At 40.9% G+C, this 20,043-nt stretch overlaps 1 protein-coding gene across 1 annotated transcript; it reads left to right on the top strand.

Annotated features, from left to right (window-relative positions):
* The first annotated feature begins 14,919 nt into the window (after nt 1–14,919).
* LOC127775411 (glucan endo-1,3-beta-glucosidase 11-like) lies at nt 14,920–20,043 on the top strand. The gene is made up of 5 exons (XM_052301655.1): nt 14,920–15,280; nt 15,478–16,069; nt 17,064–17,529; nt 19,031–19,229; nt 19,495–20,043. The coding sequence occupies exons 1-4, from the start codon at nt 15,199–15,201 to the stop codon at nt 19,112–19,114; spliced, it is 1,224 nt and encodes a 407-aa protein (XP_052157615.1). The 5' UTR covers nt 14,920–15,198; the 3' UTR covers nt 19,115–19,229; nt 19,495–20,043.

Genomic DNA, 20,043 nt, shown 5'->3' on the forward strand with positions numbered 1-20,043 from the left:
CTCTCGCGCCATTCCGGCCTCCCTCCATCGGCCGCGCCTCTCGCGCAAAGCCGGCCTCCATCTCCGCCGCCCGCGCCTCTTGCGCCGGGCCGGCCTCCGCTGCCATCGGCTGCGCCTCTCTGCGCCAAGCCGGTCTCTAACCCCTCCACCAAACGATGCCGCGCCGGCCAAAAGCAGCCGTCTACCACGCCCTCGGCTAGCCATCTGAGTCCGCCATGCCTCCGGTGACCGCAGACACGGTCACCACCACCGCAGCCACTGCCGCCGAACGCCCAGCCACGGCTAGGGTTTCGCTCCCGAGCCGCCCGTGAGAGCGTCGCGAGAGCTCGATTACGGCCCACAATTTGGTTCATCATCGATCCGTCATTTCTTAACTTAAGCATATCCAATTGAAACCGTGCGTTCTGACAATTATTCCAAGTGCAAATTGCCCAATTGACATGGCATCATCTATCATGTCCATATCTGCAGGGATCGAGGACGTCGCTCTCCGTGTATATATATGATGACGGCCGGCTCTCTTTTGCCATTCCCCAGGTGCAGAGACTTCCTCTTGATCATTAGATGATAAGCTGACTCGGATTGCACCAGATTGACTGTTTGTTGCAAGTTAAAAACAAAATCTGCTTGTCTTTTGCTTTTTGTCATCATCATATCATGGTGATAATATATATACATGCATGGCTCACAGAGGATTAGTGTAATAGCCTGTCTTCAATATCCGCATTAGCCTCCAATAGGTCCAAGCTAGGTGGACCAGTTCAAATAAGGAGTTAGGGTTAACCGTCTAAGGATATATGGGATGCTCTTCTACTGAATAAATCCAGTTTGGTCCTAAATTTGCAAACGCTGGGATAGGCATTGGCCGACCAGCGGATAATATAGACGCACTTAAATTTAATAACAACTAAAGTTGAATAACTATTACTCATGGGTCGTCTTGCACAATCTTTGAGGCTCATTAGGAATGCATGACTTCTTAACTATTTTATGTAGAATCAAGGAGTTGATTTAGATTTTGTGATAAAAATATTGGTGGTTTGCTAATGTTAATTTGGAGATTTTATAAGATGGTTGATTTTGTGAACTGTGGAGTTTCGGTTGACCCTAGCGGTCAAACCGGCTGAATGCTGCCGGTCAGACCGCAGGTGTTGCGGCGGTCAGACCGGCCAGCCCGACGGTCTGACCGGCAGGATCCTGATCGATGTCGGTTTCAGGTTGTTTTGTTGGATTTGGATATTTCCTTCGGGGATTTGGCTTCTAAATGGTTTCTATGCGTATGAATACTGTTGTTATACTAATGTGAGTCAAGTTGGGACGAACTTGGGCACGGAATATGGTTTCTTGTTTGTTGCATGTGTAGGTGTTGCTTGAGGCCTCGGGAGAGTGTTGCCGGTGTTGGTTGATTTTATCAGCTAATGTCGGTTAGTTAGGATAAGGTTAAAATCCCACCGGTTTTCCTATCCTAACAAGAAACAAACTAAGAGATAAATCTGTTTTGTGTGATCGGTACAAAATAGATTCGAATTTAGATTGAGATAAACCCCCGAGCCCCACCAGTGTCGATATATAAAAAAAGAGAAGGAGGGAGGCTGGGTGACGACTTGATCTCTCTCTAACCTCAAACCCTAAATCAATCGCCCGATCGATTAGACACTGGAAGGGGTTCGTGAGGTATCTCACAAGAGAAGAAACAAAGAAGAAGAAAGAAGAAGAGCAATGGCTTCATTGGCTTCATCTCAGGTCAGTTAGATCAATTAATTTCCGCATAAGCAGAAGGTTATCATGTTTAGGCTAAGACTCAATTAATTAATTGGATTAAATTCCAACATTGTGGTATCAGAGCCTAGTCTTAACCTTCTTGATCCCATCATCCCTAAGTGAAGCCATTATGCCAATTAAACCCTAATTGCTACTCGGCATGTTGCAATTTTGAGTTAATTAGATTAGATTAATCCCTTTGCCTTGGTTGCATAATTGCCTAAGCCCTGTTATACTGTTGGTCTCGGCCAACAGTAGAAGAAGCAAAATTATTGAAGAGTTTAATTTCGTTGATTTTTATGAGAAGAGGATTGGGATAAACGAGATTGAAATTCCCAATTCACACACTAAGAATTCATAGACCAATGCTAAGGTTTCGGCTAGCACTCAACAAACAAGAAAGGGGATAAACTAGATTGAAATTCCCCATTATTAAGCAAAAGGGAATAAACAAGATTGAAATTTCCCGAAATCCCCAATAAGCCGGATCCAATCGGTCTAAATCCCCAAATGAGGAACCCTAGTTTTTGGGGGGAAGAACCCTAAGTCACAAATACCCGAATTAAATCCAAATTCAAGTCAAAATTAGGTTTGATTTCAGGTTAATTACCGGATTTAGACCCCCTAAGCTTGCCGGAGCACTCCGGCCTCCTCGGGGCCGCGCCGGTTGACCGTCGTGCGTGCGCCACCTTGGAGCTCGTCTCTCCACCGTCCCTCACCGGGGATGGGAAGCGTTGGCTTGGCGGCTGCCTTCGGGCTCCGCCCTCCCCCCCCTGGCCGACGAGGTCCGGCCGCATTGACGCTTGCCGTCGCTAGCGCGCCGCCAACGTTGTAGCACACAGCTTGGCGCCGTCCTCGGGCGCGCCCCCCAGTCAGCCGAGATGGAGCCGCTGCGGTGCTCGCCGCCACACGCGCGCGCCGCCTCGCCGGACCGCCGTCGCAACATCGCCGCCGATTCGCTCGCTCGCTCGCCGGACGCCGAATCGGGAAGAGAACGGGACAAGAATGAGCTAGGGTTAGGGTTCACACCCATTCCCCCCTAGCACGCAATTTCTTCGGCGCGGGCGAAATCTTGGCCGTCCGTTTGATCAGACGGCCGTCCTCGCTCCCGCGTCGGACCGTCGCCGTCATGGGCCGCCGCCGATCTGGGCCGCCTCCGCCTAAGCGCCACGCGCGCACTAAATGGGCCGGTCCATTTTTGGCCGGCTTTTCAATAAGAGTGGGCTCTTATCAGTAGCAATCTTAAAGCCCGCGAATCTGTTATATTTATTAGCTAAATTTTAGCCCGTTTTTATGGGCCGGCATAGGAATTGATGGGCCGCATATTATTTTTAAGCCCGACATTTATGTTTTATTTATTTGCAGAAATTCATTTATGAGCTTTCTTAGCCACTTAAATTGCTGGAAAATTATGGTCAATTATTTGATCACTCAAAAAATTATTTCTAGTTAAATGGAACCAACGGGAAGTTTAGCTAGAAAGAAATAAATGATATGATATTATATTTGACCAACGTTAATATGATTTCATGTCAATATTTATTAAGATTATTATTTCCTTAAGCCATTTAATTTATTTCTAGTTGAATGTGAATTTAACTAGAAAGTATTTTTGATTTCATGTCAACATCATTATGATGGTTATTTCCTTAGTAACTTAATTATAGTCGAATGGAACCAACGAGAAATTCGACTAGAAAGCATTAAGATCTAAAGTTATATTTAACCCACTTTATTATAATTGCATGTCAATTATAATTGTTTATTCCTTAGTTATTTTCTACCAAACGGTGATATAATTGAGGAATTAATTTTAAGATTATTCATAATTATTTATGACCAATGGTGTTTTGACTATGAAATTCTAAGTCTATTTTGCACATCATTGACTAAGCCATGGTAAACTAATTATATGCAATTATCAATCAGTTGCAATACTGAGTAAATTATTTCTAGATTAATGGAACCAATGGGAAGTTTATCTAGAAAGAAAGATGATTTCATTAAGATTGTTATTTCCTTAATTATTTTCTGCCCAACAGTGATGTAATTAAGGGAAGAAATCTAAGTATTGTCAATCATTATTTTAATTTTCTCTGTCATTTTGGCCTTAACGGTGATATGACTTAGAATTTTATTTATGCCATTAGTGCATTAATTCCTTTTATCACTTCTACCTTACGGTGATGTGATCGAGGATCTAATCTATCAGTAATCTTAATTCCTTTACCATTTATGCCCAACGGTGATATGGCTAAGGATTTTAATTTTAATTCTATGGCATCACTAATGGCGTCATTTCCTATATCATTTCTACCGTATGGTGATTTGATTTGGGATTTTAAATTATTTACTTTATCACTTCTGCCTTTTGGTGATGTGACTTAAGACATTAATGTTTACTCCCTAATCATTTCTGCCCAACGGTGACTTGATTTTGGATTATAAGTAATTTCATTTATTGATTCCTTTGTTTTTTCTCTGCCCAACGGTTATACAAAGCGAAATAAAGATTAAGTTATTATTGTGTAAGTTAATGTACTATTGTACGTAATTTGCACAAGCAACCACAATAATAGTGCCACTTAATTTTATTTATCAGTTAAAGTCTATGGAATTATTATTATTATCATTCCTCATTGACTTAACTGAGCCTAAGGCCTATTTGAGTATGACTTAGCATTAACAAAGGATTCCTTGTGGCTCCCGCAGCTAATGTCACTAATTTTTTCCTAAACTCAAGAGGCATCTTTAGCCTGGGAGAAGGCCAATATAATGCTATGTTTCGCATGTCACTCATAAATATTGAGATTATCATCCCTGTTAGTGTTAGAGGAGAATTTTGAGCATGACATTGCGAAACTGTATCTAGCAAACGTTGAGATGAACTTTAGAAGTTTGTGAAAACTAATGCTTAGTACAATTTTAGTGCCTATGCACATTTGGCACCATAATTTAAAAGGTAGCATAAGAAATAAATCACATGGCATGCAAACTTAGTGAGATGGACATCGCACATTTCATATGCGCCACCTGTCCATTTCATATGATTCTTCTCCCATTAGACTACGATCATTTTCAGAGTTGTAATACTAAGACAAAGTGGACCATAATTGACTTAGTTCATCATTCCGCAAATCAATAAGAAATATAGAAGACTAAGAGGCAAACTAAGTAAGATCCTGTTAATCTTGCCATTTGATGGCAAAGATGAAGCTTCACTAAGGGGGAGTGTTGCAACTTCCAAATTTAATGATAATAAAGCTCATATTCCTCGCAAGGAGAAATAAAATTTGTCTTTATGTCCTATGTATCCTACTCTTGAAATTTTCTTGTGTAAGTTCTTTGCAAGAAATAGGGACATGCTTAATGTCCTCATTTAATGGCATTATTTTGGGTTGAATTATTATGAGACGTTGTCGAAATTATGGCCTTATTATTCGGCCACATTTCTTGGGGAGAATGGACGTCTCATTGAGATCGAGACACTTCACCCTTAGAAATTTTTTACATCTATTATTACTTAAATGCTAATTCACTAAGTAAAATTAAGTGATTCAAGTTTTGAAAAATAAGATAGTATGCTTCCATTAAATAAATAATACAATCAGTGGGAGCTCATCAAGAGCTCTAATAAGAGAAGATTATTCTACCTCATTTATGATTCATAGCTCCATTATGTGGACGCTAGAATTTTGTATCTCTTAATTTGTGACTTGCACAATTGAATATACATAACATAACTTGAGGGTTTTGTTATGGAAATACAAGTCACATATAGGGTACAGACTTAAGAAATCCATTTGTGGACTTAATCAAACATTGATGGTGTTTTAAATTCCGCTGCGTCATTAGTGAACTAAGCTTAAATAAGAATGAGGAGAATAATTATTCTATAATGATGGAAGTAAGACGTCATTGAAATTGTGTCATTGTCGCTTATGTCACATACCTAGGGGAGTTTGGAACGTCTCATGAGATAGAGATATTCTTTCCCTTAGATTTTAATGGTGTTGTTTAGCTTTAAGTGAAAATTTCACGAAGTTAAGATATTAGCCAACAAATAATTTTTTATGGCTATGTTTACCCATAAGCGACCTCCGATTTCCTTTAAGAAATTTAAGACACTAATGCTAAAATCAAATGAAGTTATGAGATCGGATTATGGTGGTAAACACTAAATAAAGCTTGTTCACCTTATAAGACAATAAAAATAAGCGTTCATCCAAATGGTTTTCGAACCATGTAAGAATAAATTGAGATGGATGAACAAAATAAGACATTAAAGTGTTCATTTAAATGGTTTTCGAACCATGTAAGGATAATTGAGATTGATGAATAAAATAAAGAATTTAGTAGAAGTTTCTAAATGAGTCAAAATAGTGGCCATTTAAGTGGGTTAATGAAATTAAGCCCGACTCTGATGGAAATTTCGAACAATCCAAGTGAGGTGGACAGCTGCATGAAAATTAAAGGTGGGAATTTCATTCACCGGTACTCTATACTAATGACATTTTATTGTCAAGCAATGCATATTGCTGTTAGAAACTGAGGAAATTTTTCCATGAATTATTTTGGTCTGAAGGAGTACTGGGCTTATATCAGTTAGTCATACATTGACAGAAAGAAAGAGAATTTAGTTAAAGTTAGTCAAGCTGAAATTAAGTTATAAAGATAATCAATTATGATTCAGTTGACAGAAGCTTGAGATTAGCTCAAATCTAGACGCATACAGATTTGGCATACATTTTACTGGGAATCTTGGCAGTATTAATTAAAACCAGACTAGACCACCGGTATTAAGAATGTTCTGTATTATTTGCAAGGCAATCTTAAGTAACATGCTCATATTTCTAAAGTCCAATGATCTCAGAAGTTTAGAGACATTTGGACACTTATTTTGTGAGATGTGTGGATATTTATAAAGATTATTTGGATTAAGCTATATCCACACATAGGGGAGAAATAACCATGGAAAAGCTCCAAAATAATCTCTTACTGCATAGTCGACGATGCAGTTGGATTTTAAAGCATGTTATGATTAATCATATTTCCCAGAACTAAGAGTGGTAAATAGCGCTTATAAACCATTGACAAGGTGTAAACCACTCAATTATACTGTGTTATAAGTTGTGCACTAATTGAACACAGTTTTCTATTCTAGTAGCAACATGTTATGTGTTTTCTGCCTAACACATTGATATAGTTGTGAAAGATATGTCCAAGGATCGAATTATTATTAAGCTAAGCTTTTGCTCATGGATCCATACTCTAAAGGCTCATAAAGTTAAGATTAATTAAGATATGTTCTGGCCAGTACATGCATAAATAAGAGCCTCACTAAGATCCTGGATGAGGGGGACTTAATTTTTCAATCAACACCCACTAAGTTAAGCTTGAGTTTATTTGGGTACTATAGTGAACTATAGGTCTTGTTGTCTCGGTGACGCATAATATTGTCGAAGACACATTGCCTTGGGGAGCTATTTTATTTGATAAACTCGTCAGTTAGTCTCAAAATCAAGGGGAGAATGTTGGTTGATTTTATCGGCTAATGCCGGTTAGTTAGGATAAGGTTAAAACCCATCGGTTTTCCTATCCTAACAAGAAACAAACTGAGATTAAAACCCATCGGTTTTCCTATCCTAACAAGAAACAAACTGAGAGATAAATCTGTTTTGTGTGATCGGTACAAAATAGATTCGAATTTAGATTGAGATAAACCCCCGAGCCCCACCAATGTCGATATATAAAAAAAGAGAAGGAGGGAGGCTGGGTGATGACTTGATCTCCCTCTAACCTCAAACCCTAAATCAATCGCCCGATCGATTAGACACTGGAAGGGGTTCGTGAGGTATCTCACAAGAGAAGAAACAAAGAAGAAGAAAGAAGAAGAGCAATGGCTTCAATGGCTTCATCTCAGGTCAGTTAGATCAATTAATTTCCGCATAAGCAGAAGGTGATCATGTTTAGGCTAAGACTCAATTAATTAATTGGATTAAATTCCAACAGTCGGTGATAGATCAGAGTCAACTTGGGAGAAGTTGATGTCTAGGGATCAAGAGATCATGCGGGATACTAAAGAGGATAATACACGTGGTGATGAAGAAATCCATATGGTATACAAGAGGGATTGTGTACGTATGGAAAGAGGAGTCGAATTTGGAAGGGAGTCCGAATTCGGGAAGTTTGATTGAGATAATGAAGGAGATGAGTTGTTTGCTTGCAAGAGAGGGTTTCCTACGTGGGTTAGGAGTCCTAAGATGTGTTAGATTCGTGGGCTTTGCACAGCCTACCTCATGTATAAATAGATAGGGAGGGTGAGGCCTCCCTGTATCGGTTTTAGAGAGACTAGAGTTGAGAGAAAGTTAGAGTTTCAAATTTAGTTCGAGATTTTGGTGAAGAGTGTTGTTGGTGCACTTTGTAAACACTAGTTGATGCAATAAAATCGAAAAGTTTCAATCTACATCTTCAAGTTTATCATCTACCGGTGTTTCTGGGTCCCGGCAGTCTAATCACAAGTGTCCGCACGCTCTGACCGATGGGATAGCGGCGGTCTGACCGCAGGTGTCTGGGCGGTCTGATCAGCGAGGTGTTGGCAGTCTGACCGGCGGCAGGAGGGTGGTTCGACTGGTGGCAACAAGACTTCATCGTCGTCTTTGTTCGAGGGTAATCTTTAATTCCGCAAAAGATGATTGGGTTTTTGGTTTTTCCTACCATTCACCCCTATCTGATAGGTTTGTTTGGTCTTGTGCGATCCTACATTTTCACTACTACAGAACATCATATCAGTGTCGTTATTATCAGTGTCAACAAAACACATCAGTAACGATAGTTTTACGTCCCAGAAAATACTCTCGTGCTACGCAGAGACAAGAACCAGCACTGGTGAGAAGGCTGGATTTTTCACAATTTGGTCCTTTTTAAAAACTTATTACAAATATACCTGTGGAAAAACTTATCCCCCTACGACATCAGTTTCTGGCCGCCATGGTGGGCAGGAGGGCGGCGCCAGCGACTCTGGCGCCCCAAAAAGGACCATTTATGGGTTAAGTTTTTCTAGGGGTCTATTTATGAAATAAGTTTTTGAAAACGGACCAAATTGTGAAAAATCCAGGGTGAGAAGGCATCAGTTCTGGATCATACTAACAATTGGCACTGATTGTTGAGCTTACAATCAGCGCTGATTTATAAGAATACCGACACTTATAATTAACCAATTAGTACCGGTTATAGCTGATTGAAGTAGGATGGGCTAACCTGTTGGCCGAAAAACTCATCAGTATCGGATCATAAGAATACCCGATATTGATGCCACTCACATAACTGCCGAGTATTCTTACGACTCAGCACTGATGACCCTGACTATATTAGTGTCGGCTATATTTTAACTGTCACTAATTAGTCCTTACCAATGCCACTCATCAGTGCCGGCTTTAAAACTGGCATGACCCTTATTCGTCAGTGCCAAAAGTTTAATGCCGGTTTGGAAACACTGATGAGTCTTTTCAATCAACACTAATAATGTTTTCTATAGCTGTGTTTTATGGGAAAACAGGGTAGGAAATAGAGGGAAAAAATTAAATTTATGCATTCCGAAGTTCCGAACGAGCAACTCTTGAAATTCTTGCAAAAGTTGGTGTCTGCATCGTCCAATGACAAAAGTTCAGGCCGTGCGAAGCAAGCTGCACACAGGATTACTTAGCTCGATCGATCCACTGAAGATTAAAAAGGCACAAATAGCATCTAAGAAAAAAAAAAAGGGAACAGATAGCATATACCATAACCTTTCCAATTAACAAAGTATATCCAATCATCCATCTTCTTCGTAGTGCATATGGCCATGTTCCTGGCGACTACCACTGTCCTCTAATGTCTCTCAGCTCATCGCTGCGATTTCTGATCATTAGTATTTAACTGTTTATAAGCAACCAAAAAAGCACCCTTAGCAACAAACACAGATCATGCATGAATATGGTCCAGTTGATATGTGTGCGTCACAGCTTGCAAATGTAAAGAAGATTCATCCATCACATTCATGCTTATGCCTTCATCAGCAGCATGTTTGCTGTTTACTTTAATTAATTAATATATCATGGTATGGACAGGCACAAAACCGTAGCTTCTTTTGTACTTATATACTCCCTCCGTTTCAAAATATTTGACACCGTTAACTTTTTAGCACATGTTTGACCGTTCGTCTTATTAAAAAAATTTATGAAATATGTAAAACTATATGTGTACATGAAAGTATATAACAATGAATCAAATGATATGAAAAGAATAAATAATTACTTAAATTTTGTGAATAAGACGAATGGTCAAACACGTACTAAAAAGTCAACGGTGTCAAATATTTTGAAACGGAGGGAGTATTAGATTGTGAAGGGCGATCGATATCGAGCTAGGCCATATGCACAAGGTGCCCACAATTGCAGGCTGGGCATATGCATGCATGTAAGCTGAGACATGGCAGCTAGGTTCACAAAGCGAGAGAAAAAGAAAAACAAATGCAACTCTTAAGGCTTAAGCCAAGCAAAAGATGCAGTGGAGATCGAGTTCAGAGGCGACAGCTCGATCGAAATTGACTTGAATAAGACTCAGCGAAAAAGATGAACTGGTCGAGAGTATCTTGTTTGTATACAGAGAGATTTTATGGCTAATCGATTGAGAGTTGTTGAAATTTTAGGTAAATTTTTAGTACCTCGTGATACTTGAAGGGCTACTCTTACTCGCATTCGCATGAAGTTTGTTCCGCATAGAGCTCTCTGTTTTAACTTTTTGTTGTGCAGAAATGATATTCTTCTATTCTGCAAACAAAATTCCTTGTGCGGGTGAGGAAGAACACCATTTCAATATCCTTAGGACAATCATAATTCGGAACATTCTAAGGCTGTATTTGTTACCAGCTATTCCCAACTCCTCCTTCTTGTTTTCTGCGTGCACGCTTTTCAAACTGCTAAACAGTGCGTTTTTTTGCAAAAAGTTTCTATACAAAAGTTGTTTAAAAAATTATATTAATCATTTTTGAAAAAAAAATAGTTAACACTTAATTAATCACGTGCTAAACGCTGATTCGTTTTACGTGCCGGCTCCCGAACATAGCCTAAGGTATGTTCTATTCGGTCCATAAATTTTAGCTGATTAGCTGCACGTAAAACAAGAAAGTTTCCGCATAAAACATACCAATGCGTTTTTAGCAGTTTTGAAAAAAGTGTTAACGAAAAATGAGAATTAGCTAAGTTCAATTACCTGTTTAGAACTGGGTTGATTAGGATCGAATTTTCCCACAGAAAAATACAATTTGTGCATCAATTGTGCAAAGGGAAATATGGCTAGGTCAAAGTAAGATCCCGCTAATTTAATGCCACTCTTTTCCACAAATTTTCCTTTGCCAGAAGTGACTAAACTCTGGGTGGACTGAGACGATCCATCGGTCAATCACGGTAAACACTTCCTTTCCCAGTCAGAAATTGGTGGCCACAAAATAAGCATGTAGAAGATTAACTAATCTATATTAATTAGAAGGGAATCCTAGCTCATATCACTCTCGCTTTTCTGACCCTAGTCTAAGTTGAAGTGCAATTCTAACGACAAAAGGCGCAGAGTTTACTCAGCCCTTTTCCTTCCTGTTTCCTACATTATGCTAGAAATCAAAGGCTAATATTGCTGGTAGGTAGCTAATTAAGCCGGGTCAAAATTTTCCTCACTACGTTACCTCCTGGATTAATGCTCGTGGTAACTGAAGATGAATTAAACAACCATGTGCTAAACAGTGTGAACCTTTTGGCATGTGTCAGCAACTAACAGAGCATACAGAGTCTGATCAATCTGCATAGCATATTGCACTCTGATATATGGATTTAGTAAGTAGAGTGTTTTGTTTTTTTTAAAAAACATGGAACAACTCCTAACAAAAGTATAAGAAATATAAACACTCTACTCATAAAAAATACAAAATAAACACCCCCATTTATATAGAAATAAATCGTTTGACCATTGTCAAGATAAACCTTTTGCCATGCCTGAAAAGATGTGCCATGGCCCGACAATGATCTTGCCACAGAAAAGGTTTTATTCCTGAAAACTATTTACCAGACACTGATTTTCTAAATCAGTAAATCTTAATTAAAAAATTGAAAATAGAAACATTGTCGGATGCACGACGTAGGTACGCACAGTAAGGACAAAATAGGCGTTGTTGTAAAGATTATAAAGTCTAAAGATGGATCATCATCATGCTAAGCGGAGAGAGCGTACCCGCAGAGCGCAGATGCGAAGCACCTCTGCAGCACCGGCCTCCAATCAAGATACAATAATATAATTAATAATCTAATCCAGGCAAAGCAGGCTAAGGAACCGGCCGGGCTACCAGCTTGTTAATTGAAACCATGCATCCTAAACTTTTTTTTGTCGATCTATATGCGTAATTAAAAAGCTCTTAGTCGGCGCAATTTACTTTCAGAGTTGTAGACCCAGTAGTCAGTAGAGTGATGATCAGCAGCTAGCTCGACAAATACTTTTATACTAGCTAGCTAGGTAAAAATTAACTAAAACAGGAAAAAAAATAGCCCGGCAAAAACGGTTGTACAGACACTACTGGAGAAATGATATTTGGAGGGTCGAGTGATTCCCACAATTGTCCCGGTTATAATAAGAACCAGGACTAAAGATTATTTTTAGTCCCGGTTAAAAAAATATTGATCTTTAGTCCCGGTTAGTAACACCAACCGGGAATAAAATGATCTTTAGTGCCGGTTCACCCTCTGTCAGAAGCCTGCCAGGGGACCGAGAATCTTTAGTCCCGGTTGATACTACCAACCAGGACTAAAGAATACCACTTTAGTCCCAGTTGATAGTATCATCCGAGAGTAAAGATCGTTTAGATCTCTAGTCCCAGTTGGTAGTACCAACCGGGAGTAAAGATTTATCTTTAGTCCCGGTTGGTAATTCTAACCGGGAGTAAATATTTCTCTCCCATCTCTAATCGGTTAAGTCCTAAATAAGATCAGTTAAGTCCTCGATCTCCTCCTCCCCTCAGATCCGATCTCGGTCTTCCTCCTCCCCTTCTTCCCTTCCTCCTCCTTCCCTCTACTCCCCCTTCTCCCTCTGCGCGGACGAGCGGCGGGCCGAGAGGCGACCGGCGCAGGCGAGCGCCGAGCGGCGGGCCGGGCGGCGGCCGGCGGCAACCAGCGCGGGCGAGCGGCGGGCCGGGCGGCGGCCGGCGCGGGCAGGCAGCCGGCGGAGGCCGACACGGGCGAGCACCGAGCAGGGGGCCGGGCGGCGGCCAGCGCGGGCGAGCGCGGGCAGGCGGTTTGTGGCGGCCGGCGCGAGCGAGCAGGCGGCCAGCGGCGGCGGCAGCGGACAGACGGGGGTGGCCAGCGCGGGTGAGCAGGCGGCCAGCGGCGGCAGCGGGGGGCAGGCGGGGGCGGCAGGCGGCGGCGGGCGCCCGGCGGAGCAGCGCACGCAGTCGGCGGCCGGCGTCCTCGTTTTCTTTTTTTTGTGATTTGTGATTCACTGGATGTATAATATCTAGAATTTGTGATTCATTGTATGGATCTGTGATGTTTTTATTTTGTGTGTAGTTTTTTTAAGGATTTGTGATGTATTTGATTTGTGTGTACAAGTAACTTAGAATTTGTGAGGTGAATGATTTGGGATGTTACTTCATTTGAGATTTGATTTAGGGAGATGCATCTCATCCGATTTGAGAGAAAATACCGGGATTAACTTAGTCAGTATTAAATTAACAATGAAAAAAAGAAAAGGGGACCGATCGGGACTAAAGATGAATCTTTCGTCCCGTATCTTTACTCCCGGGTATTTGAACCGGGACTAAAGATTGTGGTCTTTAGTCCCGGATTCCTTCTTCCGGTTCGCTACCTAGGAGTAAAGGGGGTTGCGAACCGGGAGAGACGTGGGGTTCTCCAGTAGTAAGAGTACAGACACGGTGACCGTTATAATCTCTACCGTATATATGATCTCCCCTTGTTATATCTAGATAAGATATAAATATATTTGAATAATTAATCATATGCAGTGGTAAAAATACTTAGACATATAGTATTAAGGGAAGTGGATTTTTGTCGCTTGAGGTGACATCCCCTCGTTCTGTGCATGTCATTTAAAAAATTATCAAAAAAATTTAAAAAAAAATTGTATCAATATATGATATATCTTTTTGCAAACATGCAAATTAAAATTTGACTTATATAATTTGAAAAAATAAACAAATTTGACTGTGAATTACACGTTTTATTTATAGTCAATTTTGTTATTTTTGTTTCTATTTGTATAATAAGTTGAATTTGAATTTGCATGTTTGTGAAGTGACATATCACATATTGATCTATCCTACTATTTTTTTTTGATAACTTTTACGTGACATGAAAAATAAGGGGATATCCCTTAAGGGATGAATTGAGTTTTCCTAGTATTAAGCTATATATTTCTTGAACCGTCTGTTAATCGACACATGACATTCTTCTCCCTTCTCTTTCGTTTTTCTCCACATCATAACTAAAAGAATTAATCCCTGCATAACGTTTTTTCTTCTTCTTTCAGACGATAACATCACACCATTATTCATGTCTTTTTATGATAAGTGCGCACAACAAATGGAAAGGAAATATTCAGCTACGACCTGAGTTGCCCAGTTGAGAAGCCATATATCGGGAGTCAGTATGTACGTATTAATTGCACCCATTTGGTGAAGAACCTAGCTAGCTAATAAGATTACACCATCAAGATTCCTACCTTAAAATAGTGCACAAATCATTAACCAAATTCAGTTAACCACCACAAAACTTGCTACCTGAAAACACACGTGTGGTGGCTTGATTAGCTAGCTTCCTTCCTGCAAACGGCCGGACGGTAGCCATTTCCCCGGTGCAACTGCAGACAATATTATGCTTTCACATGTACATCGCCGTCCCCTTCCAACTCTCCCGGTGAACCGGCTGACGAACAATGTTAGTATGCAACACAAGAGCATCCTCCATTTCCTAGCTTCCTCACATGGGCTACCTACCATTCACGTAGCCCAAGCCACGGCAACTGCAGCTGGTCATTGGAAGAAGAAGATGACCCTGCATGCAGAGGAGGCAACCAACAATAAACTTATTATATATACCCCAACTCTTCATCATTCATATGCATCATATCGATCCCCAGCTGAGAGCTTTTCCATCTCTCTTTTCTATCTCTCTATCAACTTCCAAAGGGTTCATCCAAGTAAAGTAAGGAATTATTGTCCAATTAGCTTAACTCAACCCCCACACCTACTGCTCATTCAGGCCAACCTAGCTAGCTTCCTCTCCCCTTCCTTACCTCTATAAATACCAACCTTCCTCCTGCCTATCTCCCTCCCCCTTCCCCCTCCTCGCTCCACTCGATCCTCAACCCCCTCTCATTGATCGAGCGGTGACAACGACGATAATGGCAATGGCATTCGCCTTGACAAGGTCCTCAGCAATGAAGGCCTCGCTCTGCGTGCTCCTCTGCATCCTTGTCGCCTCAGGTAAATAATATAATGCATATGTACCGCTAATAAAAACTGTGGCAGCGAACCAGACAGTTATCTAACACTATCGGAATTTATTATTATTATTTTTTTTGGCCGAATCCCGATCGTCAAAAACTACTCGTTATAAGTTGATCGAGTATATTAATGATATAAATGGTTTTATAGAAATGTTTGGGTGTGTCGCCGTGCAGAGGTGGTGGGGGTGCCGCGGTGCGCGGCGGCGCTGGGGATAAACTACGGGCAGGTGGGGAACAACCTGCCGTCGCCGGCGCAGGTGGTGTCGCTGCTGGCGTCGCTGCGGATCGGCAAGGTGCGGATCTACGACGTCAACCCGCAGGTGCTGGCGGCGTTCGCCGGCACCGGGATCGAGCTCATCGTCACGGTGCCCAACGACCTGGTGCGGCCGATGGCGGCGAGCCCGGGGGAGGCGCTGCAGTGGGTGTCCTCCAGCGTCCGCCCCTACTTCCCGGCGACGAGGGTGACGGGCATCGCCGTCGGCAACGAGGTGCTCACCGACGACGACGAGGCGCTCAAGGCGGGCCTCGTGCCGGCGATGCGCAACCTGCACGCCGCGCTGGCGCAGCTGGGGATGGACGGCTACGTCCACGTCTCCACGGCGAGCTCGCTCGCCGTGCTGGCCACGTCGTACCCGCCGTCGCAGGGGGCGTTCACGGCGGAGGTGGCGCCGCTGATGGCGCAGTTCCTGCGGTTCTTGGCCGAGACGAACGCGCCGTTCTGGATCAATGCCTACCCTTATTTTGCTTACAAGGGTGACCCTACTAGGTACGCATGCACTTGTGCTCTGCTTCTTGCCAACTTTCTTTTCTTTTTTTTCCTTTTTGTTTTAGCAATTTTTGGATTATTTGACTATTTGCATATGTGGTTTTTTATCAAGATTAGACTGTTATAGAAAGATTCTAGGGGTCAAACTTAATCAGCTAAAACATTTTCTGGGGTTATATATATAACGACATTGTGAGAATAATTTAATTTGTGGGCAACATTATTATTCCCTTCAACTAGTAACCATGTCATTAATCTTGAGAAAACTATATTTACTGTTTGACTTCATGCATTGGCTTTATGAGCCACAGCCAAAACTTCAATTTAAAACTTAATTTCAATTTCAGAAATTTGCGTAATTTCTGACCCCTCGGCAAATCATTATCTCAACTGAATTTTTTCATTTTAAAAAAAATTATTGAATTGGTCAAGGTTTATTTAAATTCAGTAAAAAATAAAATTCAAATAATTTTGGTCCAAAAAGTACTGAAGTTTATTTAAATTTTGATGCTACCTAATTTTTTACTGAAATTGAAGGTGCAAGTATAGTCAAGCAGTTAATTAAGAGTCATAAAAAACAATGTCAAATCTAATGATCAAATACCATGCTTCGCGCCGAGCTTAGTGTTTTTTTACGGGCCACTCACACGTGGTAAACTTTTTTGTTGGTCTAACTTTACACCAAACTTAAATGGTTTATTCCTAAGAAAGGAAAAATGGTAAATTATCAAATTTTCTAAAACAAAAATACTCTGAGCGGATCCACTCAACTAGCATGAGAAGTACAAAAGCACATACGTGCACAATAATTGTAAGATGCTCCATTAAAATGCAATAACATGGCAAAATGAACTTATTTTCAACACATAAATATTTCTTGGTTAGTCTGCTGCCACATCAGAATCCCTCATAGAAAAAAATACTACCTTCATTCTTTTACATATGACACTGAGTATAAATAACTTATGACATGTATCACCATACATTAATGCAGGGTGTCCTTGGACTACGCACTATCAAACCCATACCACGTGGGCGCCATCGACCCCTACACCCGGCTGCAGTACACTAGCATGCTGTATGCACAGGTGGATGCAGTGGCGTACGCGACATCGCAGCTAGGATACAACAACATCCCGGTGTATGTGTCGGAGACCGGATGGCCATCAAAGGGTGACACTAACGAGGTGGGCGCCACCGTGGAGAACGCTCGGGCCTACAACCGCAACCTATTGCTCCGGCAGGCGGCCGGCGAGGGCACACCACTCCGGCCACGGCAGCGGCTAGAGGTCTACCTGTTTGCGCTTTTCAACGAGAACATGAAGCCCGGGCCAACGTCGGAGCGTAACTATGGGTTGTACCAGCCCGATGGTAGGACGATGGTGTACAACGTTGGACTCGTGCAGCAGAGCACATCTGCGGCATCGCTCTCCCTCGCCGCCTCCCCAGCAACCAGGACGGTGAGTGCTCACTAATTACTGCTATAGCTAGAATGTGATAGCCGATGTTTTCTACTCACTCTATCCAATATATATGTATTTTTTGAACAATGTAAAACGTAGATATTTTTAATTTTGACTGCCAATAAATAAACATAAAGGGAAGAAGTAAAAGTGATGGTAATAAATTATGTGGAGCAACCGATCATAATATAATATTTAAAATAATTAGACATTACTTATTAATGTAATGTATTAGAGACCGTTTCGATATACTATCCGAGGAAGTATTATGCTACTATGTTTTTCAGATACTAAAAGTACGACTATTATTCCCTACTGCATGAACTAAGAATCTACTAGGATATGTACTACATAACCAACGTCCAAATTAGCAGAACTATAATTTCTTGTAAAAAATAGAGTTAAACTTTTAGATAAATTATCCTCTAGTGGTTTTAGTATAAAAAAATATATTTCACCTTACTAATCGTAAACTATTATAGCACCAATTCTAAAAAAAAAAGAGCTAATTAAAATATCTGGCATTAAAAAACCTTAGAGCTAGCTAGAGCTATGCATGCAAAACAGGAAAATACTCCCTATCCAAATATACAAGTGGGCGATGCCCGTGCTGCACATATATATCATAATATTACAACATCACAAATTAAGCTATAACATTCGTCAACTGATCGATCACTTTCATTTGCATGGAGAAGATTACATCCTTGGCAAGAAACCAACGGGTAGAGCAGCTAGTGTGTCGTAGGCAGCAGTTTTTCGTTGACCTAGCTGCATTGCACACTTATTCTTTCCCTTGTTTTCACTTAAAGTGATAGCACCGCTAGGATCATCAAGCCACCCCATGCATTCACCAAAAGTTAAGTCACAAAGGAGAGAGAGATATGATCTTCTTTTTCCCATGGTCGTGTTCACACTGCTAATTAATTGATGAGTGTTTAGAGAATGCATCACAAGTCAAATTGGTATTGCTGTCCCTTTTTTTAATGAAATCACGAACAATAAGGAGGAAATTTTGTTAAATATTCTTTGTGCGTTTGTGCACACAAGAATAATTCCAAAGTGCACCTTTGCCCACCGCTTTTCTTGCAATTTTAGAATCTGGGGGGGGAGCAAATTGTAATGATTGAACAATCAGCGTTAGGTGTATATGCGATTCTTCTTGCCAAAGATTTGTTATAGTGGAGTTAATAGTGATGGTTAATGATAATTAGTCTACAAAAATCACCGAAAGTGGTTATATGATTATGTATATATTTCGGGGAATGATCGGCCGGAGACATTCTTGATTGCTCCTGTAATCAGTAAAGAAAACACAACAGAAGATTTAGGGTAGATTATGCTTAATGTTATTTAGTAACTTCAGTTACTGTAGAATCTATGCAGGTCTTTTTGTTCAAGACTGCAGAAGTAGTACTACTACTCGGATACATATATTTCCTATTTTGTAAACAAGATTTATCTAACAAGTAGACATCATCTTAATTTTGTGGTGCAGGATGCCAAGAAGAACTTTGCTGGTCTATGTTTCCTCTCATCCTTGGCCATCCTAGTAATTTCCCAGGCTTTCTTTCTGGGATAGCAGTGCCCAAATGCAAGCTCAACACTAAGGAAGAGCTTTTGGCACAAGCAAAATGGCTTGACTATTGTGGACCAAAAGCCTCTCCAAGACCAAAGGGGAGATGCACCATTTCAAGGTATGCCCCCCCTCTCCTACCCCAATTGCATGCCATCTTATCCTACATGACACAACCTCCTTTCTTGAAGCTTTTTATCCCCAAAACCCGAGCCATCCAAGATAGAAAGGCACTTTTCTTTCCCTTTCACATCTCCAATGAGAAGAGAAAAAAAAACATCACAAAAAGTTGGGGTCATAGTACAGGATGGCAACATGTACTAATACACCATAGGACAATCTAAAACACTTGGTTACAAGGGTTCCTCTTTGATTTGCCATTGCAGGAGGCAAAAGGAAAATTAAAGGTAGCAGCTGTTGCCAAGAGGAAAAGCTGGAGGAGGCCACTTTGGGATGTGGAAGGCACTATCTTGGGGATGGCACAGAGTTGTAAATAGTGATCAAATTTAATTAATTATATGAGCTGTGTGACAAGCCCATTTTGTGTCACACATGGACATGCACTTTATTCCTTAAATTATTTATTTTTCTTGCAACAATGGAGAGAGGAGGAAAAGAAGAGAAGAGAAGAGAAGGGAATTAAACAAAATCAAATGGAAATATTCTGAGAGAGATGTGAAGAGGTAATGGAGGAAAATATATGGGTGGCCTCTGTTGCTTGGGAGATTGGCTTTCTGAGGTTGCCTTTATTCTCTTTGCCCTGCCAAACTGTGATTGGGGCTTTTGGCAATGCCGATGTACATATGTTATTGATTCGTTTAATTATTTGTTGGAGACTCCCTGTAGCTGATGATCAGTTGATATGAGGGGGGTCAGCCACTGATGTAAATAGCCGGAACAGAAATTATGAGCATGTCTATTGTTTCTCATTGTAA

This window comes from Oryza glaberrima, chromosome 6 (assembly GCF_000147395.1).
Source record: "Oryza glaberrima chromosome 6, OglaRS2, whole genome shotgun sequence".
Classification (NCBI taxonomy): Eukaryota; Viridiplantae; Streptophyta; class Magnoliopsida; order Poales; family Poaceae; genus Oryza; species Oryza glaberrima.

Coding starts and splice junctions, on each gene's coding strand:
- LOC127775411 (XM_052301655.1), top strand. CDS start 15,199: ATGGCAATGGCATTCGCCTTGACAAGGTCCTCAGCAATGAAGGCCTCG. Junction 16,070..17,063: donor TACAAGGGTGACCCTACTAG/GTACGCATGCAC, acceptor ACATTAATGCAG/GGTGTCCTTGGACTACGCAC. Junction 17,530..19,030: donor CCTCCCCAGCAACCAGGACG/GTGAGTGCTCAC, acceptor TTTGTGGTGCAG/GATGCCAAGAAGAACTTTGC.